The 20,051-nt window shown below is 37.4% G+C and overlaps 1 protein-coding gene across 1 annotated transcript in view; it reads right to left on the minus strand.

Moving 5' to 3' along the window:
• Positions 1 to 20,051, minus strand: part of CAP2 (cyclase associated actin cytoskeleton regulatory protein 2) — a 119,897-nt gene that overhangs the window by 60,952 nt on the left and 38,894 nt on the right. Inside the window, exon 5 of the mRNA XM_039866488.1 lies at positions 13,238 to 13,315. Within this exon, the coding sequence (XP_039722422.1) occupies positions 13,238 to 13,315 (78 nt within the window). The remainder of the gene's footprint in view (positions 1 to 13,237; positions 13,316 to 20,051) is intronic.

Raw genomic sequence — 20,051 nt, forward strand, 5'->3', positions numbered from 1 at the left:
AGGAGTCAAGAGGAAGAAGGAATTTCCAGTATAAGTGACAGGGTGGTCTGGGCTTCCATCAGTTGAGAGAAAGAACCAGAAGAGAAAAACAGTGTTTGGTTGAGGGGTGTGTGTGGTTCTAGACAAAGTGAAGTTGAGACTCACATAGGGTGCCCAGACCTGGTTAGAGAGTCAGAGCCTGGAATCTGGAGATGTACAGTAGGCACCATTAGCACAAGGGTGACTGATACTGCCATGGAATTGGATGAAATCAACCAGGGAGCACCTAGGTTCAAGAAAGTCCTCTTCTGATGGTAAAGAATAAAATCTCGAAGGAATATGTATACTTCAGCGGTAGAGGAAGAAAGAGAAGTCAGAGAAAGAAATTAAATCGACAACTTCGAGTTTAATTTTCAAGGGAGGGAAGAACTTAGAGGAGGGTGATAGTGATAAAGATTTTTCAAGGAGGTTGAATGGAATCAGGACAATTAGGAAGATAGCAGGGCACCAGGCAAGTCTTTTGGTAAAATGATAAGGAGAGAAGATAGATGACAGGAGCCTGACAAGTGACAGGAAAGTGAGGACACAAAATCTGGGAGGACAGAGTGTTCTTAAAAAGTTTGTCAGTGAAGAGAAGAAAAGAGATGTTTTGGGTGCTCAAGGAAGTTTGTTTTGTTTTGTTTTGTTTGCTTTAAAGGAGAGAGAAACCTCATTTGGTCTGTAGACTAAACAGAAGGAGCCAGTAGGGAACGAAAGAAGGGAATGATTGATTAGATAAAAGTTCCACAGAAATTAAAAGGAGATCACACAAATGTGGATACTTATAATGTTATCAGATTAAAAAAAGAATTCTGACTAAAAGAAATGAGGGGTCACTATAGGATTGTAAAAGTTACAACCTATCTAAAAGAGTAAATATTTACATCCCAAGCGACATAAAAAAAAAAAATCATAAGAAAAGTGGAGAAAATACAAAAAGAAATAAAATCAGTAATTGCATGACAAACTCTATTCAGGACCTGCCTGAACAAAGAATAGAGACAAAACTGAACAAAGAATAGAGACAAAATGGAAAATTGCAATAATTAAGGAAAAGCCAACAAATATATGAAACAACCTAAATGATAGAATTGGAAATATTTTTTAAGATAAAAACAGATCTCTCTTCCAAATTTAAGACATAAGGGAGATGAAGTCACATTTAATAAATATATACCTATAATATTCTTAAATAAAATTAGAAAAATAGTATCAACTGAATTCTATTTAAGCAATATCATACAATTAATGTTTTTCTTATAAATAATAACAATCAAGGAGGCAAGCTATGGCCCAACTCCCGTACCCTTAAATTTTTTTAGGATCTCACCCCTTGAATCTATCCTTTTACTCCAACTCCTCAGGATTTCTCCCCAAGCTCAGCTGAGGACATTGGATGGTTATCGCTCTTTATGAAGGCTGATTTGTTTGATGGTCTTCTATACTCCTTCTTCTTTATAAATACAAATTATGTTTTATACGTATGGGCTAAAATTTATTGGAGATTAGAATAAAGAATTAAGATATGGATTGTAAGAATTTATGATTATCCAATAATAACTCAAAATAAAATGCCTAATTAAATCATGTCACATACAATTATTAAATACAGTATGTCTATTAAAATTACAAATACGTGGATTAGGTTACAAGAAAATGTGAATATTTAATTGTTGCATGCAAAGAGCAGGAAAGGTACTTTAACACAGAACTGTAGGGAATGTGAAATAATATAAGCCATTAAAGCATAATGTTCATTACATTATTTCCTTTAGAATTTCTTAAATTCACTTTTTTAACAAGACAAAACAATCAAGGACAAAATGGAAAAGTGGTTATGCTTCTTGAAGAGTGAAGAAAATTAGCAGGTCATAGAAAATTTCAGCAAAAGAACTCTTTTAAACAAGATAAATCTACCTCTAGGCCCCACCCGTAGTAAAATGTTCCACTTAGAAGAAACCAAATGAGATTAAAATCACATAAAGCAATTCAGAGCAATGAACAGCTCATTGGTGAAATTTGTAGTGACACTTGCTTGGGAGATCTTATAAGCCAGTTATCTTAATGTTCGCATAAGAAAAATGAAATTTAATTAGCATTTAATGAAAAAAAAAAAGGAACAAAAATGTCAAACCAAAGAGAGACTGAGGTGATACATTCATGCTCTGAATTGGAAAATCTTGGCTTTTTTTTCACTCTTATTGAGAGATACAGACAAGTAATCTTTCTGTGCTTTATTCCTTATTTACGTGGGAATAATAATAATATTTGTTCATAATTAATCCACAGGCCAGGAGATAATTATGCTAAGGGCTTTCATAATGGTCTTGTTGAGTGTGAATCTCCTTTAGCTAGAGAATATGCATTCCAGACTCCCTGAGATTTTTACTGTAAAAAGTGATTGGGGTTGACTTTCCGTGTACTACTTGTTCTCACAAACACAAAAACAAGAGTAGGTTCCCAGAGACTCATTTAATAAGTAATCTTGGGAGACGGTCTTAATCAAGTTGAATACCTCGGGTGCAGTTGGTTTAAGATGGTTTATTCATTGTGTCTCTCGTGGAACACCTACTATGAGCATTGGACATAGGGCTGGGCATTCATTGCTCGGAGGTACTGAGTAATCATATCCTGTTATAGTCCCTCCCTGCTACTTACTGGTAGTGATATAAGTGATTACTCACTACCTGGGTAAACAATTAAATTGATTTGGTGCCAGGGATAACATAAGGACGTAAAGAGTCCATTAATACGGGGAAAACAACTAAGTTTAGGGTAACCTGACTCAAATAAAGATTTAAAAAATAAGTCCAAGTAAATTAAAGTGTTCTGATGACATGTGGTAACAGCACAGGCAGCACTGTGTATCACAGGTCCACTCCTTTATTGCTGTCTTCTTACTAACTAGCGCCTACGCTTTACGTTCCCCACTTTGTAGGCTACACACGGTGGACAAAGACACAAAGAAGAAAATAAGAGCAATAAAACTTGACATATTTTTAGCACAGAGAAGTCATATGCTAAAAAGTTCTACGGTGCACAGCTGCATGCTCGGCTCACAACTGCCTCCCTCCCTTCCGAGTGATAAACCACGGGGACATGGTTTTCTTTCTCCTTTCCTCACATTCCTCTTCTCCAAATCTCCTTCCCCTTTAAGTCCTGGAAGATGGAAGAACAAAGAGAAGTCTACTGAGAGGATCAGGGCCAAAAGAACCGTCCCAAACGCATCCTTGAGGAAGATCAAGTCTTTAAATGCTGTGCTTCTTTGGTTGCTATTTTTGAAAAGAATCATTCAGTCTCAAGTACAGTATTAGAGAATTATAGAATGATTCACAGTGTCTCTGTCCAGGCCAGAAAAGACTGTCAAGAGAGAAAAAGAAAAGCCAAGAGTTCTCATTTTCCCACAAAAAGCATTTTTAAAGACATGAATTGGGGAAAGGGGCGAGGTAGATAAGGGCAAAGGGGGTCAAATATATGGTGACAGAAGGAGACTAGTCCTTGGGTGATGAGCACACAGTGCAAAACACATATGATGCATTATAAAACTGTCCATCCACCCAATTCTTCTATAATGTTATTAATCAATGTTACCCCAATAAATTTAATTTAAAAAGAAATCAGTTATCACGTAATAGTCATGTAAGCTGATATAATTAGAAATAGCTAAGAGAATATAAGAGTATTTTAAATGTCATATGTATGGCGCATCCTATATACCGATTCGAGGTCAGAGGCTTGGTATTTTTGTATAAATCTATCTTATCTTGTCCATCAACTGTGTATTTTACATCAAGGTAAATGAGTATCCTGTCTTATACGTGAAATAAAAAAAAACACAACTCTCTAAACAAAGGATATGGACCATTTAGAACATCTCTATAAAATGACCCTTCGAATTCTAAAAGGTCAAGTAAAACCATTATCAATTAATATTTACTATAGCTTTCGTCAGTTTCAGATAGGTAAGTTATGATATAGACTTTTTATGAGCTGTATATGTAGTTCGAGGTCATTAGGGACTCACAGTTAAAGTAGGCAGTATATTTATAACCATTTTACAGGACCTGGAGCCACATTTTCCCATTTTAAATAATTATAATATTTTAGTTGTATCTTAGTTTTTATGATGTATAGTTTGCCCCGCCTGTGCTGTCAAGTTGGTAAAATATGAAGTTTCAAATTATATTCCTGTTCCTCCAAGAAAATGTAATCCAATTTGTGACTTTCCAAGAGGAATCCTGTACACATACAACTACAGGATATTCAGCCAAAGAAAATGATGGGACTCTTGTTGTTTGAATCATTTAAATCCAATTTGTGTGACATGCTGCCCATTACTCCACACAGAGAATCCATCTGCATGCAGAAGCTATAGAGCCTGGGGTTCTTCCGCACTGCAGTTTCTGTGGTTCTAACTGCGTGATTATCAGCTTCAGAGGGCTGACACTGGACACTCACAACAATTTCACAGCCTCGAGAAAGTACTGTTTTTCACAATTTACATGAAAACTCCTCACAGGGAAGAATCTATCTAATTGGAACATTTTTCAACAGCACTTAAATATCAAGCCAGCTGGCTCTCCACAGCCCATGTGAATTTAATCAGCATACTCTTCCCAGAACCTATATAATCATTGAAGGCTTGAGCTACATCTGTCACCCAAATCTGGCTGTGATTATTTCTCATCATTAGCTCCACACATCCAGAAATGAACCATTCTGTGGTAGCCTCGAAGGCACTCGCTTGTTCTTCCTCTAATCTTCCTTTTCCCAAATTCCCACAAGGAATAGTTTTTCAAGGCTAATTCTATGTACCATGACTTCATTTTACCAGTTAATCATACCCTCAATTGACATCTCAATCTCTACCAAATATTGTTCCAAATATTGAGTTGTCGTTGTTGTTTGGTAAAAGATAATAGTATCGCTAAAAAAAATGTAATTTCACTCTGTGCTCTTCCATTCACCCAGCTTTTATTCCTCAAACCAAAAGTGATCAGGAGCTCAAGCCTCTCTTCTTATCAAACTTGACAACCAATAACATATAGTTAAGATCACAATACTTCATAAAAGCAAAGATCTCTGAAGTTCTTAGAATCTTGTTGAGGAGGTGGAAAATATGCACAAAAATAACAGTGGAATGTTTCTAACATAACACATAAACAAGTTATTTTTGTTTCGACAGAAACTACTATATAGGTGCGAAGCTATAAAGAGACTATCAGAAGGTGTAGTTAATATATTACTGAATAGAAGAGAGTGGGTAGAAAAGTCTGAATGGTTGTAGAAGGTAACAGTTGAGAAAAGTGCAAGGCATAGGAATACATGAATCGTGACAAACAACATCACCCAGACCCTATTTCTCCAAAGTATGTTCTCATAGAAATGAGATAATAGATGCAGGAGTGTCAAACGCTATGAATGCTATATAGTAGGCATCCAGTAAATGTTTGCTTAAAAAGGAGCCCCGGGAGATAAATTAATGAAGTCAAGGAAATTAAAGAGGGCTGGAGTATGTAAGGCGAACAGGGCCTAACAAAGAACTGAAGAAACTATTTACAGGGTCTAACAAAGAACTGAAGAAACTATTTATCTAATAAGCGATTCCAGATATGGAAACACTAGTCTTCACAGCAGCTAATCCACTAAAACCTGACAAGAACATTTCTTTTCTGTTTAGTTAATGAAAAGAAGTAATCATCAGAGAAGTACAGTCTCTAGGTGTTTGCCACTAGAAACTAAATATTAAGCTGGAACTGGAGGGAGCAATGTAGAGAATAGAGGAAGAACAGCTTGAGAACAGAGGGAAAAAAGGTTGTATGTTTTCTTCTCTCGATTAGTTTGGGAAATATATCTTCTTTAAAATAAAGTGCCATCAGTTAGATGCTTTCGTTTAAGTTAGGAGAGGATCTAGAAGATAGAAAATTGTGAATTTCGATCTTTATTATTCTGGCAATGTTGACTTGTTCATGTACAAAATTTATGTTTTAAAATCTCTGGAAGGCACAGTGCATTTCAATTAGTTAGAATATACAGTACTTTTCTTTTCCTAAAAACAATTATGTAAAATTTATTTGGATTATTTGTAATTCTAGTTCTTAAGGAAATGTCTGCATTTCCAATTAAGAGCTAAATATACAAATTAAAAGGACCGCACAGTGAAGCTTAAGTCTAGCCCTCACTTGTTGGAGCACATAAACACTAATATCAAATGATGGTTCTGTCATCCAGCCCCCAGCACATACAAATATAGAACATGACCATAAAAAGTAATGGACCATGCCCTCTGCTAAGTAATTTATGACAGCGGATCCAGACTGGAATGCAGCTGGAATTACCTTCTCCCCGTCTGCTATTTTCACATATACAGCTTCGTACAGATGACAGAAGCTCCATCCTGCAAAGAGGACCCAAATTAAGGCTGCTGAACTGATGAACAAGTAGCAAATCTGAATCAAAGGCCAAAATATATTTGTTTTTTAAAAAGAATTGTTAAATTAACTTTTGATTCGGGCTGAATTTTTTAAATATCAGATTAATGGCGGCTAGCATAGAAACATTTAGCTTCACAGTAGAGAATGACAGTTGATAATTATTTTATTAAAAATGCAAAGTGATCCCAACATTTGACTAAATGAAGAATGAAACACTCGCTAGCCATATACATAGCTCTAGCCTTTAAGAAGAATTTGCCATCAAGGCAGTCTGGAATTGTAGCAAACTTCGTATGAAATAGTTGATAAAACAAAGGATATTATCCTTCTTTATTAACCTTTACCCCTCAGATAATCCCCAAATCCCCTGTGTGTGATAACTACCTCACTTCCTTTGAGCAGCCATTCATTATCCAATTCATGTCTTACACAAAGAGAGATGAGCTAATGTGCCTTATCAGATTAAAAAAAAAGTCACCATGAGTGATGTCCAACAGGACAGGATCTTAGCAAATCCTTTCTGCCTCCATAGTCCTGGGTTTCTAAATACCTATAAAGCTACTAACCATGGTCACAGTTCACAGGCTCATTCACAGCTTTATGTTGCTAAAGCAAACAGTCTGGGCAGAAGAATGACAGAATTACCCTCCTTTCTGATTACTCTCCTCTCTGCATCCTGATAAACTAATGATTAGCTTTCCTGTTGGGATTCAGCACTGCCTGGGTAGCTTCAGGCTGTCAACTCAAGCAGACCCTGATGACATCACACAAACCTCTCCCTCTTCTTCCTTCCCTGGTGCTTTATTTTTTGTGAACCAGCATCTATATCCAGCCTTCACATGCTAGCCATAGTGTAATTACCGAAGTAATTTTCTTGCCATGGAAAGGCTCATAAGAAAAGCAAAGGTTTTCCAACGACCACAAATCATCTTTCCCAAAGTTGGAAACTTAGGGTTAATATTTTTCTCTGTGCACCAGTTAATTCCAGTATGATGCAGAGGATGAAAACTTTTTATGTTTTATTTTTCTTGCAGTTCTTCTTTTCTGTTTCCAACGTATAGAATTATATATTTAAAATATATTAAAAATACTTGCTCAGCACATATAATTAATACCAGTCACTCAACAGAATATTTTCTTGATGTCTTTGTATTAAGAAAACAACCTTATAGTGATATTTTAAAGCACACATTTCATTTTACATTAGGGCCAACATTACTTTCTTGCATTATGTTATCTGTCATATGCCCCCTAACGATAGAATTTAGCAGCGCTAATCATGGTCAAATCTTTCAAGAAGATTCAGTAACTCTGACTGAGCAATGTAGTGACATTTTCTGGGCACAGATGTAAGAAACACTTAGGATTTTGGCTTCGTTCGTTCGTTTGCTTTTCTTTACAATTTCCAGACCTGCCACTGGCACCTAGTAATTTACCCACAGCATGCTCTGAGATCAAAGTCATGTGTCTATTCTGTTTGGCATTTTAAAATATTAGACAATAATATGACACCTTACAGTTATGGCAAAACAATACAGAGGCACAAAAGATGAACTCACTCTAATTAAGAGAAACTTTCAGATACTTGTATACATGTATCTCTATATTTTTCTCTATATACCCAAGTGTAATTAAAACAAATTCAGCTGTTAGACTTGAAAGTTTTCTTGTCTTCCTCTGGGTGGCTACTGGGAGATTAGCCTGGAAAAACCCACGGGAATGTTTAGAAAGACAGTTTATTTCCACTGAAAAGGACCTCATTTTTGCCAAACCAAGTTACCCACTCTTGCAGATTGGCTACGTGTTCACCAAATCTATGACTTCTTCATTCCAGGCATACAGGTTGATCGGCCTCCTTTGCTGCTAGGAATGACCGTGGATGTGACACATGCTACTTCCAGGCCTGGCCCATAAAACCTTCTCAGGAATGATCCTGCATTCTCTTTCCCAATTCAATAGCTGAAGACCTAGGGGAGATAGGGGATGCCAGATGGAAGAAGCCTGGGTCTCTGAATGACCATACAGAAGACCCTCAGCCCAAAACACAGAGCAGGCCTTATGTGAGCAAGAAAAAAAATGTCTCCTCTGTTAGGCCTTTGAGAACTGGGGACTGTTTCCTAATGCAGATGGGCTTCTCTAATATTAAAATCTTCTTCATCGCCTGACGTTTGTTGCTTTTTCTCATTCAGTACTCACAATAACTCTATGGAGTAGGAACTATTATCCCCATTTCAAAGATAAGGAAACATGGGCTTACCACAAGTCACTCTAAAAAGGAGCAGATTCTCAAATTTAGGAGGCAGAGATAAATTTGTTTTCTTTTGCATTTGGAATAGCAGAGCTAAGGAGAAGAGGAAGATCTAGGATTCAAATCCAGATAGGCCCAAGTGCAAAGTTTCTACTCTTGACAACCCTCACAAATTGATGTGTTTTATAAAAATCTTAAACATATTTACACCCACTAGTAATTTGGATCTCTCAGTGTGCCAAGCTGAAGTCCTAAGGTTGCTGCCATGGGGCTTTGTTGCTTAGTTTAAGAGTAACAAATTATTAACAAATGAGATCACTGCATTAGAAAATCCTTATGAAGTGCGTGCTTTGAACATAGCGCTGTCCTGGGCGTGCATATTCATCCGGAGAAGAAGGAATGGCCAGAAGGAGTCTCTCATTTTCCTTCTCTTTCTAATTTTTCAGAGTATATAAAAATGAAAGGACCGAAAGTCAGTTTTAGATTCCTGCTCTATGCACAAGAAGGCACTATTTCCTTTTAAAATACAAGTCCAAACAAAGACAAATAGAAGAAACTCACCTCTCCTTCTGGAGGAATAAAAATCCTCAGACTCTTAGCCTTTTCAACAGAATAAAATCCAAAGGGCAGTCAACGACCACAAATCATCTTTCCCAAAGTTGGAAACTTAGGGTTAATATTTTTCTCTGTGCACCAGTTAATTCCATAAACACACATCCATACACGCGCGCGCACACACACAGGCACACACGTGCATGCAGACCATTTCATTGTCTGGTCTTAGCAGCATAAGAAATGTTGGAGAGAATATGGACAGTGCGCATGGGAGGGAGGGAGAATGCCTGATCTACTTATGGCATGACAGGGGCAGTTCTCCACCATCTCAGTGCTGCCCATCTGCCTGCAAATTAACCGAGGCTGAAGGAGGTGGAGCCTACATGGGTGATTGCCTGGAGACCTCTGGTGATGGCATTCCTTATGGTGGTGGCCATCCAGGGCACTGGTCTACTGGAGGTTATGTTTTTAGCTCAGGCCAGACTTTTGGGTTCACTCATGGTGAAGGTGATTAAAGATTATGTTTCACATCTTTCTCAAGTGATGTGAGATGTCTCAATGCTAAAAAAAACCACTTCTTTCACCTCTCTCTATTCAATTAAACACTTTTGACATATAAATCCTATAAATGACTGTGCAGTATGGCTCTTATTATGTATAGTGTCTATGAAAAGGACTTTAAATGGTGAGTAAAGTAAGGGGCCCAGGTCTAGATCCCATGGCCAGGTCATTAATATGTGACTGAATTTCATTTTTTTGTGCTCATAAATTAGAAATAACATATTTTTCCCTATATCCACCTGTCAAAAATGAATAGTTGAGTGTGCCAGGGTCTCTTGAAAATTTCTGCACTTACGGAATGGGGGCTTCTTGGCCATTTTTCATATGAGAATCCTTCCACTAACTTAAAAGTAATGTGCACGTCTTCATTTTCCAAACTGGTACACCAGCTTTCTGCAGGATGTGAGAAAGTGTCACGCTACAAAGAGCCTCTTTGGTCAAATAAGCTTGGGAAAGCGTGGGTTTAGTCAGGTTTAACATGTTTCTTTCCTGAACAGAGTATGGGATTTTCCAAAACATGTTTCATCTGGGGCAGTTTTTTTGAGTTTATTAATATTATTGTAGTACTAATATTACATTGGAAGCAGCTGTATCGTTGCTCTTGCATTGCCATTTTATTTTCTCTCTGATGCTTTTCCTGATACCTTTACAAGATCCCTACTTTCCTGAATTTCGGTAGCACTAATGGTCTACCTTGCTTAACTGGCAGTTTGCTCATAATTGATAAATACAAAAAACTTTTACTTTTTGATGATCGCCCTCTACTAAATGCAGTCTCTTTGAAGGCTGGCACTCTGGCTTAAAGCAACAGTGTAGAGTATTGGTGCAGTGGTGAAGCAGGTTGGCTGGGATTTTTGGGGCAATTCATTAGAGTTATCCTGGGGTAACTCATCAGCTGAGTAAACCAGTTATCCTTTCTTTGAACCTCTCTTGGCTCATCTTTAGATTGAGAGTGCTGCAAGAGATGATTTCTAAGGGTTCTTCCCACCTAATATTTAATATATGCCTGTCTCCAAGCCCTGCCCCATCTCAGAGGATTTCAGGTGGTGACACACAAATTCTTACTGCTCAAAGTGCAGCAACAGATTAGCAGCAGCAGCAGCAGCAGCAGCATCACCTGGGAGCTTGTTAGAACTACGGACTGTTGGGCCCCACAATAGACCTACTGATCCAGACCCTGCAGTTCAACAAGATCTCCAGGTAATTCAAATGAAGATTAGAGTTTGAGAAGCGGTGGTCTCTAGAGGCAGCTGGAAATGAAAATAGGAAGCACCTGAAATAAATCTGAGCCAGAAGTAAACTGTGAGAGCCATCCACACACTACAGGTTCTCAAAGTGTGGTCCCTGGACCAGCATGTTGCATTACCGTCATGCGAGAACCTTTTAGAAATGCAGATTCTTGGGCCTCAATCAGGACCTACTGAGTTGGACACAGTAACCTACAGGGTTAAGAGTCTGTGTCTTAACCCTGTAGGTGACTCCCATACACACTAAAGTTTGGGAACCATTGCCATATGTTAATGAGAATTGAAATTACAGGAGTTAATATTCTCCTGAAAGAAGGAAGCAAGGATGATGTGGACAATTACAACATTGTTCCTACAAGAAACTATGACCTGCTTTATGATAATCTTCTTTACGATCTATCTTCTAGAATGTACATGGGGAAAATCAAGGCCTGGCCATGGACTGTTCTCACCACTGTGGTGGTGACCTCTCATATCTGCTTTTCTATTGAGTGGAAGTACTAGGACAGTCTTCTGGGTAAAGATGGAGGAGACAAAAAGGGAGATGGGCATCAAAAAACTGCTTTGCATTTTGCCTATCCGATTCTGCTGGGGTTTATTACGCTCAGAGCACTTAATAAGTGCTACAAGGAACATTGCCAGTGCATGCCCTTCCTGGGTATGAGTCCCCTGGAACAGATCCATTCTTCTCTCTTTTATCAAGAATGCAGTAGGATAAGAAGGTGGAATTACAGATATTACATCCAAGAATCTGCACAGCCACATGCTAAGTCACACATTATCCCTGACCATGGCTCATTTTGGGTTGGGATGCCATGGTCCCAATGCATTCATTTGTTCACTCATTCACTTCTTTACCCAATATTTAATAAGCGACTTTTATGTGAAAGGCCTACAAGGTCAACAGAGAGGACTTTTGTTTTATGCTTAAAGAAGGGATTGTGTACGGCACCAGACAAGAAAAGTCATGGTTATTCCCTCTACCTGAGACTCTAAATGATGCACTGAAGTCATCTCTCCTCTAACTTTAATCACAGAAAAGCCAGGCTAAGGCTGTCTCTAGAATGCATCACATCGCGATATAGTTTCATTGTTCTCTTTTGCAAAAGTGGGGGTGGGGGGGGTGCGGAAATCAGGGATTGAGAAAGCCAAGGAGGCAGTGGAACGCAGAATATTTCCATCCCTACAAAGCTGCTTGGCTAGGCTGTGTGCTAATGCCTCATTTTCTTAGACAAATTTTCCATCCAGGTGGGAGTTGGCAGCTCTGGTGGCAAGTTAGGATCACCTGATAAGTCCCCAAACTCTCAAGGTCAAGACTACTCCTCAGACCAATTAAACCAGAACCTCTTGGAGTGAGATCTAGGCATTGGTATTTAAAAATATTTTTCTGAGTAATTCTACTGCACAGGCAGGGCTGAGAACCACTGTTTCAGGAGGGCTTGGGTCTCAGGTCTTGGCCCTTTATGGAACTGAGCTTCATCCCCTGAAAGCCAAAGTCTTAGTTTCCCAGGATTCTTGGCTCAACTTTTTCAATTTCAGGAGTTTACTTTAGAATTCAAGGCGAACTATTAAATTTAGGCTATTGTGTTATAATGAATACTAAATTATCTTATATTTATATGGTTGTTACCAAAATTCATATGCAGAATACTTAGTCAAAAGAACAATTCTTATTTTTTTTTTCTTATTTAACAAGGTATGCTGGTAATAGATCAACTTTTTAATGAATAATTTCACTCATTACACACTAGTTTAGCCTGTCTATGCTATTTAGGAAATAGAAGATCATCAAATTCAAACATAGAATATGTGGATGATGACAGATGTGAACACTTTTCAATAACAAAGCAGCACCAAGTATGAACTAAAAATTAGTAGTAAATACTTCCTTGATTATAAGATTGTGAGACCAGTAAAAAGAATAGGATACAGATGACATAAACAAATTGACCTTTTAAACTGGTGATGTCAATTGTTACAGTGTGAATTTGGCCATGATAAGATTATGTAGACAGAAGAAATGTTCTAATCCATTCTCTGCATTAGAGACAGAATCTACACGTTACACATCTCATTTTTGGGATGTCTCTCACAATTACTGGTTCTGGCTCCTTGTTTTTTTTCTTACACTGCCCATTCTCTGGGCAGCCCTACTTCTCAAGATACACTCTTACCTCTTGGGGTTGTTGGTACTGAGAGGCCATCAGAAGGAAGGCCCGCTGGGCCTGGAAAGCGCTATGCACCATTTCTGCCTGGGAACAAAGAAGAAGAGGGAAGTTTAAATGTTTGAGCTCCTAAACAGAGTTACCATATGATTCAGCAAGAAAAATGAAAACTTCTTCACACACTTGTAAATAAATGCTCATAGCAGCATTATTCCTAATTGCCAATGTGGAAACAACCAGAGTGTCCACCAACTGATGGACAAATAAACAGAATGTGATATACCCAAACAATGGAATATTATTTGGCATTAAAAGAAATGAAGTGCTGATGCATGTTACAACATGAGTGGACCTTAAAAACATTATGCTGAGTGAATGAAGCCAGTCACAAAAGATCACATTTGTGTGATTCCATTTGTATGAAATGGCCAGAATAAGCAAATCTATACAGATGGAATGTAGTTTGGTAGTTGCCAGGGACTGGTGGGAGGAAGGGATGGGGAGTGACTGTTAGTGAGTATGGAGTTTCTTTTGGGGGTAATGAAAATGTTCTGGAACTAGACGGTGGTAATGGTTTCACAACTTGGTGAATATACTAAAAACCACTGAATTGTACACTTTAAAAGAGTGAATGTTATGACATGTGAATTATATCTCCATAAAGCTGTTCAAAAATTTGAGCCCCAAAGTAGAATTGTTTTCAAAAAGTATCTTTCCTGTCCTCTTTCATAGTGTGCCCAAAGCTGTTCTATCCCTTCTGGTGGAAAGAAAATTGTCCCTTAAGCCAGCCTCATAAAGATCTGCTCACTGAGAGCTAGTAGCTTCTACAACTGTTTTCAGTAAGATGGACCTGGAAGAGATTGCAGTGCTCTCTGGACTGAATTCCCGAAAGAGGAGTTATGTGTGTGTGTGTGTGGGGGGGGGGGGCGGGGGGGGGAAGCGGTGAGAGAAGGCAGGAATGTCAAATCCAAACACACGGTATCATGTTCTCTTATCCTCATCCTCTACCCACTTTTATTCATTAATTCTTTAATTTTTAAAATTTAAACAATTACAGAAGAGTATCAAGAAGAAAATAATTCCAAATATTCACATCATCCAAAATGAATCATTTCTGGCATTTTTTTTTTCTAGTTTAAAAAAAAATTTGCACAGTTGTTTTCATAACACAAAGGATAATCATTTAGAATACGTTTTTTAAATGCCAAACGTTGCAAAAATTAAAATTTTTAAAAATGTCTCACAACCTAGAAATAATTATTTTTTTAATATCAGATGAACATCGTTGCAGCCTCCTTTTAAGATATATATGCAGAGACTTTTATAAAATAAGACCATACCCTCAGTGTATTTTTAAAAATAAAAAGTATACATTTTAATTATGATTGCATAGTAGAGCTCGAAGAGAAAGAATTAATAAACTTCAAATAAAAGTTTCTGCACTATAATAATTATGCCTTGAATGATCATTCTAAGGTTAAAAAAAGATTACGAAATATTAAGAGGTTGAAATAATTGTGTGTTGGCATTTTAAAGTATCTGATACAATTTTAGACAATATTGACTGGGAATCAATTGGGAAAGATAAAAACTTCAGTACTTTCTCTCTTCTTTCTATCTCTATCTTCCATGATTTTTAGTTAATATTTTTATTTTGCCCAATTGATAGCATTCATATTCTATCTTTAATATTAATTCTCATAGTTGTTTAGAGATTAGTTCTACATTTAAATACACATAGTGATTCTCACCAGTCATTTTTCTATAACGGCTCTCCTTCCGAGTTATTTTGATATGTTTTTATTGGCTGGATTCGAATTATCAAGTATTTTCTTCAAAAAAGTCTCACTGTTGCTTTAGTTTTTCAGGTTTAAGCAGGTCTCCCTGTAACCTCTATGTTTTAACCACATCTTGGCTGGATATAACATCCTTGGGTCTCTCTGCATTTTCAGATAGCATAGCACTAAATGTGGCAATGGAGAAATCTGAAGCCAGCTTGGTTTTTTTTTCCCTTGTAAGAAATTGGCTTTTGCTCCCTTGTAGGAAATTGTTTTGATATCTGAAGAATTACATCTTTCTCCTTGAAGTTTAAGAGCTTAACTGAAATATGTTTAGGTTTTGCTCATTCTATATTTCTTGGAATAGATTTGGTCCTTTATTCATTTATGGAAAATTTTTTTATATTGTTTAGTATTTGTTCTGTTTCTTTTGTTAGAATCTCTATTCAGGGTCTCCAATTATTATCTTTAGATTGTATATTTTAATGTCTTCATATCTTTTAGATTCTTTCTCTGCCTTTAATTTCCTTGTCTGTCATCTGTATTTACTGTGATTATATGAATATTTTTCTCTATTGCTAGTAAACAGATTTTCAACAGGGTCTCATGTACATTAACATTTCTGTTTATATATAATTCCTACATAAATGTTGTTTTTATTCTTGATTTGTTAGACTTTTAATTTTTCTTTTCATTTCATTCTTACTTGCTTTAAACTTTTAAAAAGATACGTATATATTCTTAGTAAGTTCTAAGAATATGTTATATTCTTATTAAGCCATTGTGAGAAATCTCTTTCTGTTCCTTAAGTTTTATTTTCTTTGATGGCTAGTCTGTCTTTCCTTTCTCAAGCTATGTTCCTTCCTGACACAGTATTGGTAGCTGCCATGTGGGTGACTCCTTGAGCCTTTTGCCACCATATTGAGATTAGTTAATTTTCTCTTTCAAGCAATAGTTTGAGGGCTAATTGCCTTGTGCTCTATCTACTCTTATAGGGCACAGGAAAAAGGAGAGCTCAGCTGTCCAGTCTTTGTTTGAGAATTTGGGTGCTCATTCTTCTGGGGCTATGTTTAATGTCCTAAACCAGGATTCACTCAGTCTACTTGGAACATAGGCCATCCCGATGGAGATCAGATTTTAGATCATTTATCCAATTCTGAGCCCACACATGAACCTTTACATCTGCATAGGGAAGCAGCCTCATGGCTGCCTTTTCCTGTTTCACATTTCCTCTCCTGATTTCATTTCTTTTTAAGGTATGTCTTAAAGGGGTGGAAAATAGGGGCAGAGTTAGAACTAAAAGCTGTTCAGCCAGCAGTTACTGAAATATATTAGTTTAGGTTATGGCTTTTTTTGGTTACTTTTATTGACTTTTTTTGATACCCTCTCCCCCCATTTTGACGAAGGGAAAAATTCTGATTTAGTTTTATTTGGTCCTAAATTTATACTCTTAAACTTATTGATTTCACTCTTAATCTCCAACTTGTTAGCTTTGCATTGTGTTTGGGGGGCAGTTTCTATCTCTCTGTCATCTTGGATAACTACTCACTTCTCTGATAGGTAGGTAAGAATCAGCTTAATACAATTCCAAAAACAGATAGCTAGAAAAGCTGCAATAAAATTAGGTTAACTCGATACCAGTGTCAATATCAGACAATATTTCTGGGCTGCAAGAATAAATGTGTTAAGTAATTGGGAAATGACTAGTTTTTGTCATTCTACTTCATTATCACATTTTGATATCTGACAAATTTTCTAAAATATTTACTGAAATGAATTCCCTAATATTGCTTCTAACTTTTCTCATTATTTCTTGTCCGATGATTTTTTTTTTCTACTGCAAAAAGAATACTAGAAGTCCAACCAAGATTAGTAGACCATTTACTTAAAATCACAAATTCAATCATCACTGGTATAACTGATTAAGTCTCATGAATGTTTAAATGAGGGTATATTTTCCATTTTGCAGTATGCTAACTCCTCTTTGTCTCAGTAGCCTGATTGCTGGGATTATACTGGTGGGAGGAATATTTCAAATTTTCCTGTCCAAGAGGCCATTATGACCCTATAGACATGATATTCTGAACTGCATGAATGTTTATCCATGTATCAAAACATGTATTTTCAGTGGTTCAGAAGTACTTTTGTCAACCACATTTCCAAAAAGAAGACTATGGAATACAACCGTCCACAGCTTGGATATAAATAAAATAACTGCACTTCTCCCAGCAACAATAATACAGAGGTATTGTCCTCATCTCTGTAAAGCTTTGCAGAGTTGACTGAATTATAGTTGCTGTGGGAACATTAATTTGGTATTGCCTGTCTTCTGAAGTTAAAATTGCTGCTCAGAGGTAACGGTAACAATATTTTTGTAGTTATCCCAGGATGAACACTATCATTAACCTTTTTTACTTTCCCTGGAAACAACATTTAGCCTGTTGCTAATAGAGCAACTTTCTGGTGGGTCTGATTAGCAAAGATGGTCAATTTTATTAATTAGTTTCTTCCTCCAAATGGCCTTTCATTCAATAATAGGGATAGAGGTTAGAGAGAGAATGGCTGACTACTTAGACATCTACAACTCTCCTTTTGGCTTTGCTTATGTAGACAAATCTTTCTGAGGATTCAGTTGTGCGCTTCTTCCAGCTCCCTGGAACTCTGGGCATAATTAGCAGACTCTAAACCACACTCATTTTTAACCTCATCAGTCCACATTTCAAAGGATTTTCATACCATCTTTGAAATATTCTGACCTACCTGCTTCTTACTTCTGGAAAGGTCCATGAGTCCCTTCAAACAGCATCCTATTTAGGAGCAAATTTACGGAACCTGCTGAGTTCTGATAACTTGAAAGGGAGAATTTGGCTCACTCGGGCAGTTCAAAACATTGTGAAAGAAAAGCCAAACGTAGGGATTTTCAGTAACGACAAATAATTGAGGGTTTCTGCTGAGTTTGTCCATCACACATGTGCAGGGCTCAGAGAGCCTCAGTGACCTTTGTGGATATACATGCACATCTATTTGCCTGTGAACACGTGTGTGCAGAGAGGAAAGGGATAGTTCTGGTGAGAGTCAAGGCCGTGCATTTGGTTGAATTCTATCAATTATCACTTAGGCAATTGGAGTTCTTGAATGGATAGGTCAGTGGGCCACTCTGTTCTGTGGTCCTAAGGAAGAGAGTAGAATGAATTTCGGTAATCAGTTTAAAGCAAGTCTCAGGACAAAGAGACACCAGCTAAATATGACTTATTTCCATCTAATCCCCTCAGGAGAGAGCTGGCTGGCTCCCTGAAGAAGACCAATTGATTGTGCTCATCAAAAGCTTTGCATTGTTTCACTGGGAAAGCTAAGGGCTGCAAAGTACCATGTGGATGACAAAATGAACGGGTACAACTGCGAGAAAGGGCCCCAGGCAAGACTCAAAGGAATGCCAGGGGCCTGTGCCAAAGGCATTTCCAGATCTTCTGAAACTGCATCAGCCCATTTCTTGAGAACCAGACAGTGAAAGAAAGGGGTTCCTCCTCTGACTAAGGTCAAAGGAATGGGCATCTGCTCATCAGGTGCAATTTGTGGGCCCTGGGTAAGTCACTGTCAATGCCACTCCCACATTCCTCCCCAATTAGTCTCCCAATGTACTACATTTCATAATTAGAGATATTATAATTTTAGATCTTATTCCGTATGGCCCTCTAATCTACCCTAGAGGAGAAGTCCCTTGAGTTTCAGCCAATGAAGAGATAAAGAGGGACCTGATAGATGAAAGCAAGACAGGAAAATGGGCCCACAAAAAGAGGTGACAGGATGCCAAAGACAAATTTTTCCCACTTCACGATTTTGCTTAAAATAAGATTGAAGATTCCTAATTTTGTAGACATAAACATAAGCACTGACCCTATAAAATCATATTATGAAGGCACCTGAGTTGACATATTAAGAGCCATGAAGAAGGCTTACACCAGCGGTTTTCGACGTTGAGTGTACCTTATAGCAGTGGTCCCCAACCTTTTTGGCACCAGGAACTGGTGCTCCTGTGAGAATCTAATGCCTGAAGATCTGAAGTGGAGCTGAAGCAGTGATGCTAGCGCTAGGGAGTGGCTGCAAGCACAGATGAAACTTCGTTAGCTCACAGGCCACTTGTCTCCTGCTGTGTAGCCCGGTCCCTAACAAGCCACAGACCAGTACTGGTCCGCAGCCCGGGGGTTGGGGATCCCTGCCTTATAGCCACTTGGAGGATTTGTTAAAACAGACTGTTGAATCCCACACCCAGGGTTTCAGATTCTGTAGGTGGGCTCACTAATTTACATTTTTAACAAATTTTCTAACAAATACTGGTTGCTAAAATTGCTTATTAGTTCAGGAGGGGTTTTTTTTTTGTTTGTTTGTTTTTCGATTCTTTTGGATTTTCTACACAGATGATAATTACATCATCTGCAGTGAAAGACAATTTTGTTTTTCTTCCCAGTCTGTAGACTTTTTAATTCCTTTTCTTGCCCAATGGCGTTAGCAAAGACTTCCAGTACAATGTTGAAAACAAGTGGTTAGAAGAACATCCTTGCCATGTGTCTGATCTTAGAGAGAAAGCTTCAAGTTTCTCATCACTAAATCTGATGTTAGCTGTAGGTTTTTTATAATCTTTATCAAGCTGAGAAAGTTCTCCACTACTCCTAGGTTACTGATTTTTTTTTTTTTTCTTTTCTTTATTGCAAAATGGGGGTCGGATTCACAAATGCTTTTCCATCTATTAACGTAATCATAATGATTTTAAAAATTTGTTGATATGATATATACAACACATTAATTTAATTTCTTTTCTAACGTCGAGTCATTCTGTAGTACCTGGATAAATCCTATTAGCTGTATATAATCTCTCTTATATATCTTTGAATTGATCACACATTTGGTTGAGGATTTTCATAAATATATTACATGCTCCAAAGGATATACTACAATGTAGTTTGTTTTTTTTTTTGTTAAATGTCTTTGGTTCTTTTCGATATTGTGGATAATGCTGGCCTAAGTAGAATGACGCCGAAATTTAAGCA

Source organism: Pteropus medius, unplaced genomic scaffold (assembly GCF_902729225.1).
Source record: "Pteropus medius unplaced genomic scaffold, Ma_sr-lr_union100, whole genome shotgun sequence".
NCBI classification, from domain to species: Eukaryota; Metazoa; Chordata; class Mammalia; order Chiroptera; family Pteropodidae; genus Pteropus; species Pteropus medius.